General features: G+C 41.2%; 1 protein-coding gene across 1 annotated transcript in view; it reads right to left on the bottom strand.

The window, feature by feature from the left end:
* Positions 1 to 10,103: 10,103 nt before the first annotated feature.
* Positions 10,104 to 22,106, bottom strand: part of LOC104585614 (Chaperone DnaJ-domain superfamily protein) — a 29,624-nt gene continuing 17,621 nt past the window's right edge. Inside the window, exons 5-6 of the mRNA XM_010242548.3 lie at positions 11,742 to 11,812; positions 10,104 to 10,408 (exon numbers count right to left, since the gene is read on the bottom strand). Of these exons, the coding sequence (XP_010240850.1) occupies positions 10,369 to 10,408; positions 11,742 to 11,812 (111 nt within the window). The 3' untranslated portion in view covers positions 10,104 to 10,368. The remainder of the gene's footprint in view (positions 10,409 to 11,741; positions 11,813 to 22,106) is intronic.

Genomic DNA, 22,106 nt, shown 5'->3' with positions numbered 1-22,106 from the left:
GGTCTCGCAAGCACTCACCCAAGAAGATAATCCCACGGGATAACGTAGAAGCAGCCATATAAGAAGTTACTACAGAATGACCACCCGCTTAGGCGGAAAGGTCAGGTCGCACGTTGGCTAAATAAGGATAAGGAGAGTGAACCGCGAGTCACTCCCAAAGCCCAAGGGCTAAGGTGCCGAGTTGATAAAAGACCTTGGCACCACATGAGACCTATTCGCCTTTTCGGCATGGGCAAATAAAAAAGTAGCTTGTGCGCAGGTAGGACGAGCACATACCCTACAATGTATGTTCACTTCAGCGTACATTGAGATCGGGTTATTCCTATTAGAGCCTAGCTCATCAGCCCGACACTTCGTTAGTAATCCACACTTATCCACGTCAAGTCGGGCATATACCTAGTCGCCTCTTCGGCATGAGCAAAATAAAAAAGCAGTTCGCGTATAGCCTCATCAGTGTGCATACAGTTTGGCACCTCGGGGTAATCCACACTTAGAAAACTTTTACGCAATGAAGTGGAGGACAAAATACAGCACCTATTCAGCATACCAGTTGGGCACCATGACAAACACAAACTTGGTTGATCTCTTCAGAGTAGACCTCTACCTCGGTTTTAGGCTCCGCGTCGAACTCACTGGCTACTCTTTTGAGAACCAGTTCGAGTGACACTGCATCGAAGTCTACCTAGGTGGAGTGACCTAATAAAGCAGTCACGTAGTTAAAACCACCCTTTGAGGAAAGCATGGTAAGCTTCGTCTCGAGGTAATGGTCAGATTGCAGAACCCCTTGACAGTTACATCCCTAAAAAAGTAGATGTCCTCGGGGTACCTGCTTCACCTCTCTCAAAAGGATGAATTCGCTCTCGTGCCCCGAGAATCAAGACAGCGAGGTCCTGCGTAAGGCAGCAAACACTCGAACTATTCCGATCTGAGAAGTAAACCAGACCAACGCTTGCGACTACGAACTGATCGAATCAGTCATCTTAGGCCAAAATGAGCAATCTCCTCCCTTCGCCGAGCTACTCTCAGCTTGGGAGTGGGGGCAATTGATGAGGGCGGATTTTGCCCTCCAATGACATCATGACATATGGCATCTTGGAAAAGCTAGTTGACACAGACACCACCTAAGCAATGACTTGGAGTCCCAAATCGTGGTTTCTATTCGCCCAGACTTGGCGACCTGCCTTCACCGCCAACCTGGCAACCTCGACCAAAACTCAAGTTGGCTAGAAGCACCTCGTGAATGGTAGGATCCATCTAATGGACACCAAGAAGGTTGCAGAATGGGTGGGCGAATTTCAAAAATTTTCCTACCTTCTTCCAACTGGGAATCATATTCCCTAAATTTAGAATACAATATTCAAGGATCCTACTTGAACCATAATCGAACCAGATCTGAACAAAAAGGAAAAGGGAGGAATGTACCAGATCCGGAGAAGCAGTATCTCCCAAAGTTGGTGTTCACGCCCAAAGAAGACACCAAGATCTGCTTCTGCTGAAAATGACACAGCTGTGGGTGGAACGGAACCAGCAGAGTGCGTCCTACACACTGGATCCTTTGCAAGAATCCTCTGGAAACTCTGAACACCGAATCTTTTTCAGTCTTTTCTGCAATACTGATGTCAAGAACTGATTTCTTGACTTCTTTCTTTTTCAAAGATCAAATCTTGCAAGAAGGAATGGCGGCGGCTGGAGGAGAACTCCAAGGACGAAGATGGCTGAATTGCTTCTCTTCTCTCTGGAGTGTGAATGTGATCTAATCTCCGTTCGCAGGAAGCTTTCTTGCTTTTTCAAAACCCCTTGTTCGAAATCTAATATTTTTCTCTTAGAGTTTTTCCTCCTTTTCTTCTTGATTAAGAAACCTCCTAATTAGGAGTTATCTCAATTTAAATCAGTATCTGGATAGGGGATGATCTTAATCCTATCTGTAGATTAAGTTAGCTTACTCCTGTTCTTATCAGATGGTTACCTGATTCAAATCTGATTTGAATTTGGTCTCCCATAGTGGATAAGGTTAAAAGGCCCTATCCTTTTGCTAACATTAATCTCAGATCCGCCCCATGGATGGGTGTTTATATCAACTCAGCTCGAAATGGGCTTTTGGCCCATTAAGTGTTCAGTGCTTAACTAGTTTCCAATCTGCTGCCCAGTTGGGCTTCTTTGTATGGTGTGGGACCCAAGCATTGATCTACACACCAGCCACATGGGTTCGGCCCAGCCTTTATTACAAGGCCTAGCTGAATTCACTGAAAAGCTCAGTAAACCCCTAAGCCCATCACATGGACCCTATGGGCCCAACACTTACATTAAGTGGTCCCTGGGCCAAGCCATCTTATAAAAACCCAGGGACTGTGGGCAGGTGCAAGATTAGCCCATCAGGTACTATCCTAAATGGTCTTACACTTAACCTCTCAGCCCTTAATGATCAAGTACTGCCCGACAAGAGAGGATCTCTCCCTCGACTGCAAGGAATAGTGCCACACTCTCCACTCACATGGATCCCGGGAATTAAAACCATTTGCAAACATTTCGAAACCATACATATACATATATATATATATGTTAATTTTGCAAAACAAAATTCCAACGATTGAAATCAACTGCCGGCAGTTTGGTTTCCATCAGAGAGAGTGCATTCCCGATCATTACCCTTGTCCGACAAAGGGGCTGATTCTGTCACTATGATCACCCACTCAGATGAATTCTCAGACTGTCCCAACATACCCAGGTTTTGATCCCCACCTAAGGATCTCACTAATTGGCATATCAAAGACAGCCCGATCCGACACCTAGTGAAGTGTCATAATCGAGTCAAGGGGTCAGGTGTAACTTTTCAGTTTTGCCCATCTGTCTCCAAGGTCCAGGGCAATACTGGAAATCTGGTGCAGTTCAAGGATTCGAGTAATCCCATACTGCATGTGCCTTGGGTCTTACCCTGGTGGTCGAGACAGGCCATCCCAACACTTGGTGACACACCAGTATCAGCCTTGGCAGGATAGATCTCCCCAGACTTATCCAATGGCTGTGAACATTTAAAACTAACACGAGTCTCTATAAGTGTCCAGTTTTAGGGTCTTACACAGAATTATACCAAACAACATGAATCAAACATGCACTTTATTTATTTACACTAAATGTCAAAAGTACATCAAATCGGATTGAAGCTAAGGGCATACAAAACTGTCTAACACCTCGTCCAGGGCCGACCTGCAGCACCTCGTCACTAGCCGAAGTGACCTCGATGCAAGGAGCGACCTCCCTCGAGGGTGTGCTAGCCTGACTGAGGTCCAGGTGGTGACCTGCGAGACGTGCTCGCCGAAAAATTTGGCATGCATATCCCGACACTCCCACGATTCTTGAAAGTTGGCCCACGTACCGAATGTTCCGGAGGGTGGTCAACGTGCATGATGTTTACCTCCAAGGATTTCGGACCAGTTAGGCACAATCTCCCGGAAATCTCAGATGCGGTGCGTGAGGCCCATTTTGAACAATGCCTATATAAAGGCACTAACCCCAAAGACCTAGAGAGGAGAAAAAAGAAAAGTATGTGTGATTATTCTACTCACTAGCACTTAAGCTCTCAAGCATTCAGCTCGCATTCACAGCATAAGTGCTGATTTAAGCATCGGAACGACCTTGCCGAGTTAGCTACCCCGGGTTCTCTGATTCACTGTTTTGCAGACCGGTCCAGCTCACCGCCCAGTTGGAGTTCAAATCACCTTCCAGTTAGGAGTAACCAAATCACGCACCATCACTATCCATGTTTAAATGATATGTTATAACATTCTTTTTTTCCTTTCACAAACAATAAATACAAAATGCAAACTATATTGTAGAAGTAGAATTAGAAAATGAGAAACTCACAAGGCCTAGAGCCCCTAATCAGAAATAGAAATAGTTGAAACCCTTTGGATTTTGCAACATTCAAGGCGGAACCGTGACCTTACAAACCCAAGCAACAATTAAATATAAAAGAGGAAACTAACAATATACAAATGGGATCTCCATTCTCCAACATAAACATAAAGGACGTAAACTTCATCAAGAGGAGATCTTGGCAAGGCAGCCAACATGAATCTATGTATATTCATTGAAGGTGGAGGTTCCAACAATGACGTGGAATATAGGCTTCTCCTTGATAGGGAAGCTTGAAATTCCATCATTGGTAGATAGGTCACATGTGTTTCATACTTGCAATGGACAACTCTTTGCACTCCCTTGTGGAGGACATAGACTCCTCGGTTGAGATCGATCACCCCTTTGCCTACGATCTCCATGATTCCTCCTACCTCACGCCTAAATATAGGAATCTGTCCCTTGGCCTCTCAAAAGAAGAGGATCTTCACTTGGATCTCCATTGATTGTGGAGGGAGTTCACATCTGTGCCCCACAACGTCCCACAGAACATCCCCATAGTGTATCGGGAACATCTACTGATGATGACATCATTGGTTCTGGTACAATCATAGGGAGATGTTTCCAATACACGGTGAGGATGTGCTGCAAGACATTGTGGGGCACCCCCTTGTGGGGTACAGATCTGAACTCCTGTGGAGGAGCCACCTCCGATTCTTTGATCACCAATGCTTCCCATTTCCAAAACCACAGCTTTGCATCGTATGACCCTGACCAGGCGTGCTTGACATCTCCAACTTTCTTCCTCTAAAATCCTTCCTATGGTTTAAGTTTCGCTCCAAAATGACTGCTGAGCTCCATAATCCTATATTTTGAGGATTCTTTAATGCAATTCATCTTTTTGTTTCCAAAACATCTTCATTGTGGTGGTATTTTGAAAGGTGATTCGTTTCTCGCCACTTATTGGTGCTTTAATGAGGCAGACATAAACACAAGATAATTGTATGAAGAGGGTGTTCACATCCCTCACTTGTGATTCACTACTACTGCATATAACGTGGAACTATGTAGAATTAAAAAGACCAAAAATTGAAAAAAAAAAATTGGAGAAAAAAGCTAGATGCCAGCGTTAGACCATTTGGTTTTAATTATATATATAAAATCGCAAATCTATGAAAAATCTCTTATTCTCCAAAGCTAATTCTATACTGTATAAAGAAGCTTTCAAGGCACAACAAGTACATATATGATAAATGGATAATAAGTGCTTATCCCTGTTTGGCAAAAAAATCCTAGAATAAGTACTTGTTTTGAAAATAACCAAAGAATGGTTGTCTTCTTTTAAGTGCCTATTGAATAAGCCAGCACTTTATTTTTTTTTTTTTTTTGAAAATGCCTTTCAACCAACGATATTTTGACTTGAACTATTCCTGGAGATGGGAATTGAGGTGACAAATCAACACGAGCCCTTCAATCAGAGAACCACTCTTTTCTTGGAGCAAATTTCAGTACAGTGACAACGATAAGATAAAGCCTGCTTGAAATTTTCATCAAATTTCAAGGGATATGAATATTCCTAGATGAGAAATACATGACGTAATGGACATTTGAGAATGATGTGGACAGAGAAAGAAGCCCTAATTTCTGTGCGGGCATTAAAGCCCACAGAGACGATCCTCACTCTTAACCACAAGAATATGAATTACATGTTTGTGGATATTTTATATGTTCGACAATAGCCCTCAGGCTCGTTCCATTCCACTACGGGGTAAATAAGGAAGCGTCAAACAATGAGGAAGAGGTTATTACAAAGAGAAACTCTCAACAATACAATAATGATACATTGAGGTTAACAAACCAGCTCTCAGAGAGAAACTTGGCGAACTTGTGACCTGCGCTATTGGTTTATTTGTGGACATTTTATTTAGGGTTAATTACAAAGACTTGCCCTGTATTATGGGGTCTGTGACAAAGACCCCCAATACTTTGTTTTGTGATAAAGATCCCTCCCCCCGTAGTATGACCGTGAGACAAAAACTCCCCTTTAATATGTTATTTGCCGAAAATACGCTCTACAAGTCGAATTAACATTTTTCGAATTAACATTTTCAAATTGGCGAAAATAGACATCCACCGAAAACCAGCATGTAAAATACTGCCTCCGAAACCCCTCGTGTAATCCATCCCAGTGTCGGTTCTCTATTGGAGATCGCACCAATGCCACACCGAATGTAGACGCCGAAGAAGAAAATCTATTTTCGTCGTTGTGGAAGAAGAAGATCAATTTGCCGGAGAAGGCTCTTTTCACTGTCGCAGGGGAGCAATCAATACGGTCACTGTCATCACTCACCGTAGCCCGTAGACGAAGCAACACTATGTGGGGCCCAACCCATAGCCAAAGCACTATCATCACCGTAGGTCCGTGTGGGTAGCACTATGCTAATCTGCCTCCATCTTCTATCAGCAGCCTGCAATCTGCGTCCGCCTCTCCCAGACCAGAAGTCAAGTCAGAGAGAGGATTCCTTTTCACCCAATAACTAACCGTTAGAGATGAGTACGTGTCACTCAGCTACGATACGATGCCCATCCCCATCTAGTCGAATTCCTTCGGATCCTCGCCTTTTGAACAATCCGAAGCTTCTCGGAGATGCTCATTTGAGTAATGGTAGCTTGCGTCTCACTCGTGATTTGTCCGTCCCTAATTCCGGCACTGGGAGGATCTTTTATAGTAAGCCCATCAGGTTCCGCTAGCCGGGGACTCCTCCGGCTTCTTTCTCGACTTTTCTCTCCTTCTCGATCACTAATCTCAACCCATCTTCCATCGGTGGAGGACTCGCTTTTCTAAACTCGTCAGATGACGAGACGATGGGCAACAATGGTGGGTTCCTTGGCCTGGTTGGAAGAAATGCGATGTCTGGATTCATTGTGGTTGAACTCGACACATTAATGGACGTAGAATTCAGGGACATTAATGGGAACCATGTGGATTTGGATTTGAACGGCTTGCTTTCTACTCAAGTGGGTGATCTGGGTGCAGTTAATGTGGAGCTAAAAAGCGGGGATCTCGTGAATGCTTGGATCGATTATGATGGCCCGACTCGATCGTTTAATATCTCTGTTTCTCCGGCCAACCGATCCGCTTCTGTCATTCAATCTCGACCTGGAACGGTTCGTCAACGATTTCATGTACGTGGGTTTCTCTGGTTCGACTCAAGGGAGTACAGAGATTCACAGCATTGAACAGTGGAGTTTTAGTTCTTCATTTGGCTGAGCTTCATCTTCTGTCTCCTCGTTCCCATCCTCTGTAACGGCTAACGCATCAAATTCGGCAACTCCTTCCTCAACAAGTCATCCTGCCATAACCAGCTCTGTAAGCAAAGACCCGGCGCGGTGGCGGGGGTTATAACAGCTGGAGTTTTTTTTCTGGCCATTTTTGCCAGTATTCTCATTTAACTCAAACGAGGTTAAAATTGTCCGAAAATAAATTGTAACAGCGGATTTTGGACGGAAGGCGAAGGGGGTCTTTGTCTCATGGTCATATATCATATAAGGAGTCTTTATCGCAAAAGTATAGGGGGTTTTTGTCACAGACCGCATAGTACAGGTGAGTATTTATAATTTATTTATTGAAAACCAAGCCCGATGTATTGAGACAAAAAAAAAAAACACATGCTTATGAGTGGCATTCATTTCCAATTGCCTAATTTGATCATTTGGGAGAATGAAATTTGCACCCCTCCCCCATTACAAAAAAATAAATTAAGACTAAAAAAAGTACTTTCTTGCTATTTCAATTTGATCATGGCCCATCATAAAACCTTATCCCACCTATATAGGGTTGGCTATCATAAGAATTCGGCAAAAATTTGAGTACCAACTGCTAACCTGACGCAACCCTCCTTTATATCTGGGCTTAGGACTGGCTTCATAATTTTAAAAAACAGACTCGGAAACAGAACTATTTTGGCCACCAGCCAGTTTTCGAGTCAACAATCCGACCATCCGGTTTGAACAAATGGCCCATTATGACAAAAAAATTAAAAATAAAAAATAGTCAAAACCGCTGAACAGGTCAACGGGCCATTGACATTTTCAACAATTTTTTGCCAGAGACCGGGGGTTTAGAGTAAAAAAAACTAGTTGCCTGAAGGATTCCCAGGCCAAACGATCCAACCATCCAGGTCAAAGGCAGTTCAAAAACCATGGCTGGCTTCATCTTAACATGTTACATGTAATTGTATAATTTAAGCACAAAACTTTCCCAGCGGCCTAAGCTAACGCTTTCGTTGCTTCAGAGTTCACCCCAATTACTCGAATTGTTTGTAAAACGACTTAAACATTGCTTTAAGTTTAAGCCTTCAACTTAAATTTTCGTTCCATTTGAAGTTTTGAACGTACCAAGAATTCATGTTGATGCTGGAACATTTCACCTACGTATATAAATTCCGCCCAAAAACAATTTAAAGAATCGTTGAAGGTTGAACTGGTCCCCCCATTCTAAACAAATAACAAAGGGTTGGTATGCTTTTGATGTCAGGTCTACTAGGCGTTGATAACATTTATATTTATAGTTAATTCAGGGTCAAAATTATAAGCAGCATCCGAGGGCCAGCAGACTAAGACCATTTCTTAAAGCAAGCCAGAACCAAAACTAAGACAGACTTCGAAGAAAACGAAAAAAATAAACTCAAAACCTCCCCGGATCCACACGCATAAGAAAAAGTCAAGGCAACCTTTAATGTAACCATATTCAACCCTCTTATTTTGAGAACTCCATCACGTTCCCACGGTCCCACTTGCCTTGAAAGACCATGACCTTCACTCCTTTGCCTTGATGACGCTTTTAATTCCTTTTATATTGCATATAATGATGGAAAACCGACTGGTTTTATAGGCGTTTATGATCAGGTAGAGCTTCCTAAGATCAGTTGCTGTTGGATCTTTCTAATTTAAACTTGAAAAGATAAGAAAAACAAACTACAGTGGAGCTTTCTACAAATTTCCCTACCTTTATTTAAACCAAACACAAAAGGAAATCATACAAGAAGATTGATGTCTTTTGTTTGATTATTGTAAGCCATCACTGTAGACTTTTTAGTAGGAATTGAATATCATGTTCATTTTTTAGGTTAACACAGGGAAGGTGTTCGAGTTTTTGAGTGGCCACTTTGTGAAAAAAAAAAATTCCCAAAAAGGTTAAATCCATATGCAGTCTTACCTACCCCTCCCATTCTCCCAAGACCCCCGATAGCCGAGAACATCATTGGGTAATATAACTCTAACATACATATTTTTCTCATATCGATCTTTTTGGTATTTATATTTTTCTTATATCCCCCCCCCCCTAAAGGCCCTCTCCATAGGTCTTTCCTCAACAAGACATAACCACCAATTATCACGAGTAGCTCCAATCCATCAACCAATACAGTGATCATGCTTTTACAACAGATTTTCCCTCGTCGGCTCACAATTGGTGACTAAAATTATATTTAGGCTGGCATTTGGCATTCCTTATAAGGACTTATCTCCTTTTTTGCTGTTGAAATGCTCCTATGAACACCAAGTTTTTAACTGCACAAATGAGGTCTGTTCATAAGAAGACCCAACCCAACCAAACCGACCAACCCGGACCGACCCAACCCGAGTCGGCCGGGTTTTCTTCAGCACCGGTCAGCTTCGGGTTATAAAAAAATCATAAACCGATGATTCGGTTTGGTTTTGGTTTTCATGTGTGAAAACCGAAACCAACCCGAACCAAACCGACTTAGTAGTTAGTTCCTACTTAGTAGTTACAACTTACTTAATTCCTACTTAACTAAGTTGTCTCTATCCTAGTTACAACCTACTTAACTAAGTTGTCTCTCAAACTCTACTCCCTCCACAACTGGATCCATGGATGGGTCACAAAACATTAAGGAAATGCGGGTTTCCTTATTCATCAAAAAAATGCTGGTTTCCTTTGGGAATGTAGAGACAGAAATGAACACGTGAACAGCAATTAAGTCACCACTAAGTAGAGTCGAAATCGACTCAAACCAATCAGGTCGGTTTTGCTTAACACAGGGTCGGTTTCAGTTTCAATTTCAGGTGACCCGATCAGGTCGGGTCGGTTGAAAAAATATCAGTAAACCGACCCAACCCGACCCGTGAACAGCCTTAGAGGTAAGTACTTAAAATAAGGAATGCCAAATGCAGCCTTAACCAAATAATAGTGAATAAATTCCATGCTACCTAATTTCAATCCATTAAACTGGAGATGGATATGGTTTTGTCATGTACTTTAATTTGCCTATCAGCTCATCATTAGTAACTCCAACATAGTATTGAAAAGATGATTTTCCTTTGACACTTTTCTTCATTTATCTTCAACTTTTTCATGTGTCTAACGTTTGTCCACACTAGACCAAATTATTCAAAAATACTTAATCAGCCACCTTCTCTGCAATATTTTTGAGCCAAAATGATTACATACCTTCCACGGAACCTGTACGCTAAATGGATGGAAAATTATGAACTTCATTTCTCCAGACACTCGTTGCTTTCCATCAGTTGTGTCCTGCAAAAAATGCATAGATCAGTAAGATAACCAGTTTGCAATTTCACTTGATATGTGATTAAATTTTGTGTATCTTATGAATAAGGAATATCTGCTACAAAAAAAAAAAAGAACATCTGCTACAACATTCCAACCGATGCTGTGGGAGAAAAAATCTTGGAATGTTCGCTATTTTATTTTCTTTATTTTCTCTATTTTTTGTTTATTAATTTTTCTCTGGAGAAGCCAAGGAGGGGAAGAATGAGGTTTGCACCATTAAGGTCAGGATGATCACATGATTCCAGGAGTCAGTTCACTTGCAAATAATTGGAACAGTCAAAACAAGTGGCTGATGTCAAATGCAGTTAGATGTTTAATGCTGACTGCTGAGGGGATGGTCCATCAAATTGTTGTCTCAATGATGGAGTGGTAAAAACCAGTGTTTAGAAAACTGGACCGGACCATCTGGTCGAACTGGTTGGACCATGACCCAGGACTCTAGCCAGTTCGGTCACACCCCAATAACCGGACTTGCTCAAGACCCAGTGAAAACTGGCTGACCGGCCAGTTTAACCAGAAAACTGGTGAACCGGTCCCGGTTTCATGAAACTGCCCGGGTCCATACATAAGTGAAATTTTAAAATGTAATTAACAAGACTTGACCCAAGACCTCTTATTTTCACATATTACTTAATTACCACTAATCCACCTCTTATGTTAATAAACGACTCTTCATTGTACATATTTCATTATTATGCACGTATTTTAAAGAAAATGCAAATTAAAAGGCTTGAACCCTAGTCATTAGTTTTAAAAATTAAGAAGCTTATCATTCCATCCACCATATTTAAGTACATTAAAAGTTGTAAAATATATTATATATAGTATTTATATGACCCACAGTACATATAATGCTTATGCCACATCATCACGGTTTGACCTCTGGTTCAACCCCAGTTGAACCTCTGACCCATGAACCTCTCCCTTCTCTGGTTCTATGCCCGGTCTGGTTCTCTGAACATGGTAAAAACAATGCTCCAAATACTATCCAGATTGACCTGTTACACTTATAACTGAGTATCATAAAACTCATTTAAAGGGTAAATGACTAAGAAGTAGTGAACAATGCCTATATATCAAACTATCAATTAAAAACATAAAAATTAAAAATGAATAAAAGTTCTAGAAAATTTTATTAAAAAATAATACATAACAATACACAAGAAAACTAGATAAAAGGTACATTTATTGGTGTTCTTCACATTATCCATTCATGGCCCCTCAACATTCCTGTGCTCAATACAGAATATTATTAAACATGGAAAGCCTTGTTATGTAGATGGTAACAAATTACCACATTGAAGTATGATTGATACCGAGCCCATTGCAAGTAAGTATCATTCCTTTAAATCTAGTAAGATATTCCTGTATTCAAAGGGTAAACAATTCAAATCGTCAGTGACATTGTAATAATGCCATAGCTTAAAGCAACTTAATCTTAATGGGTACCATGTCCTAAAAGGTAACATATATAGATATTTCTAGTAATGATTATAAAATGACAGTGCCAACTGGCTTAGTTACTAGGATTTCTGTCTGGTTATAGCAGAGACTTGGGATCAAATCCCACTGTCACCAGGGTTGGGGGAGGGGGGCTATGGGTAGGGCAACAGGCTACCTGATGTAGGACCAGCTCAGTTCTAATCCTTAGAGAATGTTGAATAGTCTTCTTGATTAGAGATTTAGGGTTGTTGATGGATGTAATGGCTTCTTGAAGGAATAAGAGAGAAAATACCTGGAATCACTCACAGGGTGCCTAGAACCACTCTAGGGCATGGGAATCACTCACCATAGCTAGCATAAGATGAAGAAAACTCAATATACTTCATCACCTTTCTGTAAAACGTCCATACATATTAATAGACTCTAAACTCATAATAATCTTAGGAGTCAAACTGTTAGATTTATAATAATCATAGGAGTCAAACTGTTAGACTCAATAATCCTAGTAGGACTCAAACTAAGTTGTCATATCCTATTTCAATTCAAAGAAGACTCAATAACTCTAATCCTACTTATGCAATGACTCTGAAATTTTAAACATAAACAAACTATCATTGGTGTTCAATTCAGTCCAAATCCCAAGTACCATCACTATGCCATATCAGGACCTGTTGTAAGGCCGCCTTCTTTCTAGAATAACTCTTCATGGGTGCTGATCGATTCCTATCATCTCTCCCTGGCTTGAAAGAACTCGACCCCGGCGAGTTAAAAGCATGGTACCTTTCATAAAGATCTGGGTTGAAACGATGAAAGTTTTAAGCAGTGATCCAAGAACTCTCAGACATAGGCTTGCCTTCCACTTGACAAGGAATTTTTTATACCCTCCTGTAGCAGTAGATAATGATTCCTCATCTAAAACATCCTCTAGAATGTCATTTGGAGCTGCAATAGTTGGCAATTTAGGTATAGCAGTCTTAAAAGAATTCACATGTCCATGGTAAGGAGTTAAGTCCTCAACATTGAAGATAGGACTAATTCCCATGTCATCTGACAACTCTAGAACATAGGCATTAGAACTTATCTTCTTGATGATTTTATAAGGACCGGCACTCTTTGAGTGGAGCTTCTTGTACAAACCTTTAGGAAGACGTTCTGGTCGTATACATACCATAACCATGTCTCCCTCTTGATAATTTGCCAACCGTCGATGAATATCAGCTCTAGCCTTGCATAAATCATTGCTCAATGTAATTTTTCTCTTAACATCATCATGTATTTCTCCTATGTGCCTATCAAATGATTCTGCTTCAGTTCTAGTACGTGTATCTGGTGGTAAGGTAACCAAGTCAATTGGCCGCTTAGGCTGAATACCAGTCACCACTTCAAATGGTCTTCTTCCTATGGATCTATTTACTGAGCTGTTATAAGCAAACTCAGCTATTAAAAGCACTAGATCCCATCTAGAAGTATGATCACCAACTAGACACCGTAAAAGATCTCCCAAGCTTCTATTTACTACCTTCAGTCTGACCATCTATTTAGGGGTGAAACGATGTAGAGAATTTCAGCTGAGTATTAAGTAATTTCCAAAGTGTCTTCCAAAAATAACTCATAAACTTGGTGTCCTGATCTGATATAATAATAAAAGGTACTCCATGAAGTCGAACCACTTATTTGAAAAATATGTGAAGCATCATGTGTTTTGTTGCAAGGTAAGAAATGAGCTATCTTGGAGAAACGATCCACCACAACATATATTGTATCGTGAACCCTAGTAGTCTTTGGGCAACCCAAGGACAATTTCCAGCTTAATGCTTAAGAACAAAGGTGTATTCTTGTAGGAATTAAACCCACTTCCCATGCCTATAGTTTAGTTTCTTTTAGGAATTCAAGTACTTTAAAACTTCATGATCTGAATAGAGCACAAACTCCTTGGATATTAAGTAGTGTCGCCAATGTCATAGAACTTGCACTACTCATATAACTATTTGTCGTAGGTTGAATATTTCTGCTTGGCTTCATTTAGTTTCTCACTTGAAATGCAATGGGATGGCCTTCTTGCATGAGAACCCCTCCAATTCTTACACCGGATGCATCACATGCCACTTCAAAGACTTTAGAAAAGTCTGGAAGTTGTAAAATAGGTGTCTCTGTCATTTTCTTCTTGATAGTCTCAAATGCCTTTCTTGCTGCCTTGGTCCAATTAAAACCTCTTTTCATTGCATATGTAATTGGAGCCATGATAGTGTTGAACCCCTTAATAAATCTTCTATAAAAAGTCGCTAGGCCATGGAAGCTTCTAACCTCTTGAAGATTGGTAGGTAAGGGCCATTCTAAGATAGACTTTACTTTCTCAGGATCAACACTTATGCCATCAACAGAAACAACAAACCCCAAAAATATAACTTTGGGTGACATGAAAGAGCATTTCTTTAAGTTGATGTAGAGTTTCTCTTAGCGTAAAACTCTCATCACTTGACATAGATGATCAATATGCTCTTCTGGACTATGGCTATATATAAGAATATCATCAAAATAAACTAGGAAACATCTTTTGTCTTAGGGCATTGGTTAGTCCAAATGGCATAACTAACCACTTGTATAAGCCATCTTTTGTCTTAAATGTTGTCTTCCACTCATCACCAAGCCTAATCCGTATTTGATGATAGCCACTCCTTAGAATGACCTTAGAAAAAATGGTTGCTCCAGTCCTCAAATCAAGCATGTCACCAAGCCTAGGAATCAGAAACCTATACTTGATAGTAATCTTGTTGATTGCTTTACTATTAATGCACATATGCCAAGAACCATCTTTCTTTGGAGTGAGATGAGTTTGAACAGCACATGGACTAAGGCTTTCTCTAATAAAACCTTTCTTTAGGAGGTCATCAACTTGTCGTTTAAGTTCAGCTTGCTCTATAGGATTCATACGATAAACTGGTAAGTTGGGCAATTGTGACCTTGGCTACAAGTCAATAGCATGTTAAATGTCTCTCATGGGAGGTAACTCATTAGGTAGCTCTTTTGGTATGAAATCTGAAAACTCATCCAACACTTGGACCACTTCTTTAGGCATTTCAATAGGTGGAACAACATCCGGTTGCTTTACCTCCTTGGATATTACAACATATACAACTCATGTCTCCTTCCTTTCTACTTCAAACTCTTTTTTGGAGAGCAAATGCAATGGTTTTTTCTTAGATTCAGCAACAGGCCCTTGGGCTGTAGTCTCCTTTTGAGGTGGCCTGGCATGCCTTTTAATAACTTCCAGTGACATTGGCTTCATGATAACTCGCTTCCCATTAAACAGGAAGTGATAGGTGTTCTCCCTTCCACAATGGAAGATATCCCATCATACAACCAAGTCTTTCCAAGCAACATGTGTGTAACACATTCATAGGAACAATGTCACACCAAATAGAATCAAAATAACTACCATAAGAAATAGTAATAAGGGCTCGTTTAGTTACCAGAATTGTTGCTGTAATGATTCATGGAGAGTGGGAGAGAGAGAGAGAGAGAGAAGAAAAAGAGAGTTACGATTGAGAGGAAAAAGATCCTATTGGCCGCCGCCAGTCTTCTATTTATATTAACTTAATAAAGGAATAGAAATTACAAGTATGCCCCTGGCGGCACACCCTAGAACCAAAAATAATACGAAAAAAAGACAACTAACTGATAGTATCCTAAGAAGTCAGCCTACTAACAGCAGCTATAAAGTAACAATTAAATAAGCCTTACAACACTCCCCCTCAAGTTAGGCTGAATATGTCTATCATGCCCAGCTTGTCACATAACTCATTGTGCCGCAAGCATGGAAGCCCCTTTGTGAGGACATCAGCAAATTGTTCCTTGGAGTTGACATAAGGAATGCAAATTTCCCTTTTTTCCAATTTTTCCCTTATGAAGTGTTTGTCCACCTCAATGTGCTTGGTCCTCTCATGTAGGACAGGGTTGCTGGCGATGTTTATTGCAGCCTTGTTGTCACAGTAAAGGGACATAGGACTATGAACAACAACTCCAAGCTCCCCTAGAAGATTCTTTAACCAAAGAACTTCAGCCACCCCATGTGCCATAGCTCTATATTCAGCTTCAGCACTTGACCTTGCTACCACACTTTGTTTCTATATTTTCCAAATCACTAGGTTTCCTCCCACAAATGTGCAATACCCACTCATGGACTTTTTGTCATCCACAGCACCTGCCCAATCAGCATCTGTAAAGACTTCCACCTTTAGGTGATTATGTTTACTGAATAGTAGACCTGTTCCGAGATACTTTTTCAAGTATCTAAGAACTCTCTCTGCTGCCTCCATGTGTGGTTTCTTAGGAGAGTGCATGAATTGGCTTAGAACCCCAACTGAATAGGCAATGTCTGGATGGGTCATGGACAAAAAAATCAGCTTTCCCACTAACCTTTGGAACTGTTTCACATATTCCAAAGGTTCACCAACATAGTCACCTAACTTGTGGTCCGCATCCATAGAGTACCTGTCAGCCTTGCACCTAATTTGCCTGTATCTTGTAATAGATCAAGGGTGTATTTCCTTTGAGAGACAAAGATACCATTTTTTTAGCGGGCAACTTCAATCCCAAGGAAATACTTCAGGGGGCCTAGATCTTTCACTTCAAATTTAAATGCAAGGAATTGTTTCAAGTTCTGTATCTCTGAGCTCCAACTTCCTGTAATGATGATATCATCCACATACACTATCAATACAACAACCCGTTTGTTGAACTGCCATGTGAAACTTACTGAACCAGGCTCTGGGAGACTGTTTTAAGCCATAAAGAGACTTTTGCATCTTGCACACCTTATTTTCACTCCCCTTGGCACAGAATCCAGGGGGTTGAACCATGTATACTTCATCCTCTAAGTCACCATTCAGAAAAGCATTCTTTATGTCCAGTTGATGCAATTCCCAGTCAAGATTAGCATCTAAGGACAGGAGAACCCTAATTGAGTTCATCTTAGCCACTAGGGCAAAAGTCCCATCATAGTCAACCCCGTATACTTGTGTGTACCCTTTGGCTACTAATCTTGCTTTGTACCTTTCAACTGTTCCATCTGCCTTGTGCTTAACCGTGAACAAGGAACAAGGAATCCGTAGCCTTGATGGTTCCCTTACCAGAGATAGGGGCAAGTGAACCATCAGCTAAAGTGATTTTATCACGTCCAGGAAGCAAGTCATATGAAACAAACAAGGTAGAAAGTTTGGTCATATGGTCAGAAGCACCTGAGTCAATAATCCAAGGAATCTTGAGATTACCTGAAGTGGTTGCATGATTGGCAGAAGCCCTTATACTTGAGTGAGCAAATGCAGAAAAAGCTGAATTTCCTAAAGGGTTGGAAGGAGAAGTCACATCACCCAGCTGACTGATCATCTTCCCAAACTTTTCATATTCTGCTCTCATGGCTGCCAACTGTGCACAAGCAGACATCTCTTCAGTATCTAGCCCAGCAGCTACATTTGCACTTCCTGATCTTTTACTATCATGTTTTTTCTAAAACCGAATGGGAACAAGATTAGGATGTAATTTCCAGCACTTGTCTTTGGTGTGCTTCGGCTTCTTGCAGTACTCACATATAACTTCTTTCTTTCCTGTGCCACCAGAACTTCTAGCACTCCCTTTAGGTTTAACCCCCATATTCGCAAAGTGATCACTAATATCAGCCCCTTGAACCTGGACAGCCCTTCTGCTCTCTTCACTACTCACCAATGCATAAGCTTGTGACAATGAGACACACTCCTTGGAAAGAATATTCTGTTTTGTGATATCATATTCTGGGTTCAGTCCGGTTAAGAACTCAAACACCCTGTTCCTTTCAACCAATTTTCTGTAAGTCTCTGCATCATTGGTGGTGTCCCAAGTTACAGCTTCTATTAGGTCAATCTCTTGCCATAGAGACTTCAGGGTTGAGAAATATACAACTAGAGGTTTCTCCCCTTGCTTTAAATTCTTTACATCACTTCTCAATTTCTATGCTCTGGCCACATTGAGTTTTTGGGAATAGGTTTCTGCAACACTGTCCCAAATTTCCTTTGTTGAATTCATCCATAGGTAGTGTTGACTAATTTGTGGCTGCATTGAGTTCAAAAGCCACCCAATGATGGTGTAATTTTCTTGCATCCACTTCTCGTAGGATGGATCATCTTCTGGGGGAGCCTTCTTGCTCCCGGAAATGGACCCCCACTTTCCTCTACTACATACATATATCTTTACTGATTGTGACCATGCCAGATAATTAGTTCCATCTAGTTTGACTGTGGTCACAGTCAATAAAGAATCACTTGGAGTCCCCTGAACCAGTCCATATTCAGTACCATTCTTGTTTTCAAACTCTGAGGAGTACATCATGTAAACACTTCAAATATGATTTCAGATGCCTTCTACAAGTATAATAAATGAGGACGAGCAAGGACTGAGTTCAACCGTCCTCAAGAAGGCAATACATAAGGCCAAACTACACCCGAAAGTTGTGAGAACCAAGACTGAAGCAGAAACTTCTACACGAGTCACCCAAATAACAGTTTGGTTCGGCCTTCAAGAAGTAATCAGAAACTTCTAGGCACTGTGCACTCAACCGAAGTTCCTTTTCAAATCAGGGACTTCAAGGTAATCACCAAAGAAATAGCCAAGAAGAGTGAATACCAATCGGTATTGCTGAAAAGGCCTTTTTACAAACACAGTGAGGGCAATAGAGACGACCCCACTGTCAAAAAGAAAAAAAAGGCCTCAAGAATTGTCCGTACAGTCCCCAAAAACAACCAAATAGAAGCAACAATCCACAGCTCTTGAAACAAGGATGTTTCGGCAGTTTTGACAGTCCAAGAAGGAGTGAAAACAGCCCAGAAATTTCTGGGTTAAACCAGATTAAAGGGCAGCCGAAAGTTGTACAGAAACAACCTAGAAATTTCGAACACAACAGCAGTCCAAACACACCCAAAAAAAAACCCAGAAATCTGAGCACAATTTACAATTTTGAGCTTCAAATCAGAACCGAGTTGTTCCCCTTCCCCTTTTTTTTCTCTGATTCTTCCTGGCCACCGAACCACTTCTCCAAGAGATTCGAGTCTTGGGCACTTCCAATGACCTCCAAGAATCAGGCAACACGAGCTAAGCTTCCAGCCCTAGGATATTGAAGTTCAGGCCTGCTCTGATACCATGAAGAAAACTGAAGAGAGTAGACCTTGAGAGTTCGGCAATGAGGGTTTGAGAGTGAGAGTTTCGAACCATACACTCTCTCAGCACCCTAACACTATTTTATTAAGATAGATATGAATAATTACAAGGAGGCGCTTAGTTGGACAAGAAATTACAAAGAACATAATATAGACAGGATGGGCCCAGAATAAGGCCCATTACAGAAAAACATAATAATAAGAAAAGAATAAACAACCTATGGGTCATTTGGCCCATCTTCTCTACACTCCCCCTCAAGCTGAGCATAGATGTCAATCATGAAGAAAACTGAAGAGAGTAGACCTTGAGAGTTTGGCAATGAGGGTTTGAGAGTGAGAGTTTCGAACCATACACTCTCCCAGCACCCTAACACTATTTTATTAAGATAGATTTGAATAATTACAAAGAGGCCCTTAGTTGGGCAAAAAATTACAAAGAACATAATATAGACAGGATGGGCCCAGAATAAGGCCCATTACAGAAAAACATAAATAATAAGAAAAGAATAAACAGCCTATGGGCCATTCGGCCCATCTTCTCTACATTCTACAACATTTTTGGGAACAGGGACGCAATCAACTGCCGATAGGAAGGCACGGCATGAGGGGGAAATGTGATCATAAGAGACAAAATGGGTAATGGGGTGTTTGGTAGTGCATGACCCGACTCCCTTTCATTGGGCAATAGGAATGTCAATGTCATCCACAGTAGGAGTGCGGTTAGGGGGTGGACTTACCTCCTGGGAGTCTAATGGTGTCGGTTGCTCAGTGTTTGGCTGCTCCATATCTCTATCACACCGCTAATCTCTACGACGTGTACGTTGGAAGACACGGAAGGGAGGTAAGTCCAGAATAGAAGGAAGAGATACCTGAACCTGCTTCTCCTCTTCCACACTACCACTCTCCCCCTAAGGAGAAGAAGGAAAGAATGGCTCAGACTCAAAGAAAGACACATCCATAGACACAAAAAACTTACGACTAACTGGATCAAAGCACCGATACCCTTTTTGAGAGGAGGGATACCCCAGAAAGACACAAGAATGGACCGAGGGTCTAACTTACCTCGAGATGGAGACAAATCATGGACAAATGCACGACAACCAAAGACTCTCATGGGGATGGAAAATAAAGGAGACTAAGGGTAAAATAATTGATGAGGGGCCATGTAGTTCAGCACTTTGGAGGGCATGCGATTGATGACACAAGCAGCTGCAAGTATAGCATCCACCTAAAACCTTTTTGGAACATTCATGTGTAACATCATCCCGCGAGCTACCTCAAGGAGGTGTCTGTTTTTCCTTTCTGCAACACCATTTTGTTGTGGTGTTCTGGCAGATGAGCTCCTATGAATAGATCCGTGGGAGGCAAAGAACTCATTGAGCTCCCCATGGAAGTATTCTTTTGCATTATCGGATTGGAAGATCTGTATTTCAACATGGAACTGCATAAATACCATCCTCTGGAAGTCTTTCACTATCTTTGGAACTTCGTCTCTACTACGCATAGGAATTACCCATGTATAGCGAGAGTAATCATCGATCAATGTGATAAAGTACTTATATCCGCCCTCAGAGATTACATTAGTAGGCCCCCATACATCAAAATACACAACATGAAAATGAACATTTGATCTTTTATTACTTGAGTGAAAAGTTGTTCTACATTGTTTGCTCAACTGACACGTTTGACACATGGACTCTTACACTGAACATGACTTAAATAAAACTGGAAACAAAGACTTTATTATTTCGAAAGAAGCATGACCTAAACGACTTTGCCATAAAAAAAATTTGACTCTGATTTGACTGACTATGTGACTCTGAGGATGACACCGAGAGACCAGCTTTGTTGTCGAGAATGTAGAGACCATCCACTAGGCTTCCTCTACCAATTGTCCTCCCAGAAGTTAGGTCCTGAAAAACACGAGTCAGCAAAAAAAGTCACACTACAGTGCGAAGAGCTTGTAATGCTACTAATTGAAAGCAAATTTATAGGAAGTTGAGGGATATGCAATACACAATTCAGGTTAAGGCCATGGGGAAGAGATATTGATCATTGGCCTACAATGGAGGAAAAAGAACCATCTGCAAGTCTCACTCTATCCCTTCCTGACAAAAGGCTATAAAACTGAAACAAGTTCAGCTTACCAATCATGTGATTGGAGGCCCCTGAGTCAATGATCCAAGGGGAATCCGTGGGAGTGACATGGAATGCAGAAGTCGTATTACCTGAAGTAGATGCAAATGAAGTAGAAGGAGTACCAGTGACTGAGTTGTCCATTTGTCGCAAAGCCCTACCATAAGATTCCAGGTGCTCTCTGAAGGAATTTATTATATCTTCCTTGGGGTCAGACTTATTAGGGTGTCCCAGGTACTACCGGCAACCTGAGTATCTTGGGTTGCCACATGTGCTGTGTTCATTTTCTTCTGACCTTGACCTTTACCCTGTTCTTGATTCTTCACTGCCCACTTGGGTTTCCCGTGGATGTCCCAACACGTGTCACGTGTATGTCGTGAATGCCGACAATGGGAATAGAACAACTTATCTTTATCATCAATCTTCTTAGTGTCACTTTTCTTCCCTATGGAGTTATTATTCATTGCAGCTAAAGCAACTTGTTGCTCCCCCTCAGCTGTAACCATTACATTCCGCCTGCTTTCTTCCGATTGAACAAGGGAGTATACCTCATGAATCGTAGGCAACTCTTTGCTTCCTAGGATCTGTACCCTCAAAGGTTCATATGCAGGGTTCAGTCCCAACAAGAAGGCAAACACACGTTGCTGAGAGACCAGCTTCCTGTAGGCCTTAGCATCATCATCATGTTTCCACTCTATAGCCTAATAATGATCCAATTCTTTCCATATGGAGGTAAGGGCTGAATAATATGAAGACAAACTATGGTTTCCCTATTTACATGTTGAAGATTCAGCTTGTAACTGGTAAACCTTGGCATAATGCCTTTGCTCAGAATAGGTAGTTTTGGCCTGTTCCCAGATCTCACTAGCGGTGTCTGCCCACATAAAGTTCTTCAC

This window comes from Nelumbo nucifera, chromosome 1 (assembly GCF_055504915.1).
Source record: "Nelumbo nucifera cultivar China Antique chromosome 1, China Antique-T2T, whole genome shotgun sequence".
NCBI classification, from domain to species: domain Eukaryota; kingdom Viridiplantae; phylum Streptophyta; class Magnoliopsida; order Proteales; family Nelumbonaceae; genus Nelumbo; species Nelumbo nucifera.
Note: the sequence above shows the minus strand (reverse complement) of the source record. Positions and strands in the feature narration are given on the sequence as shown.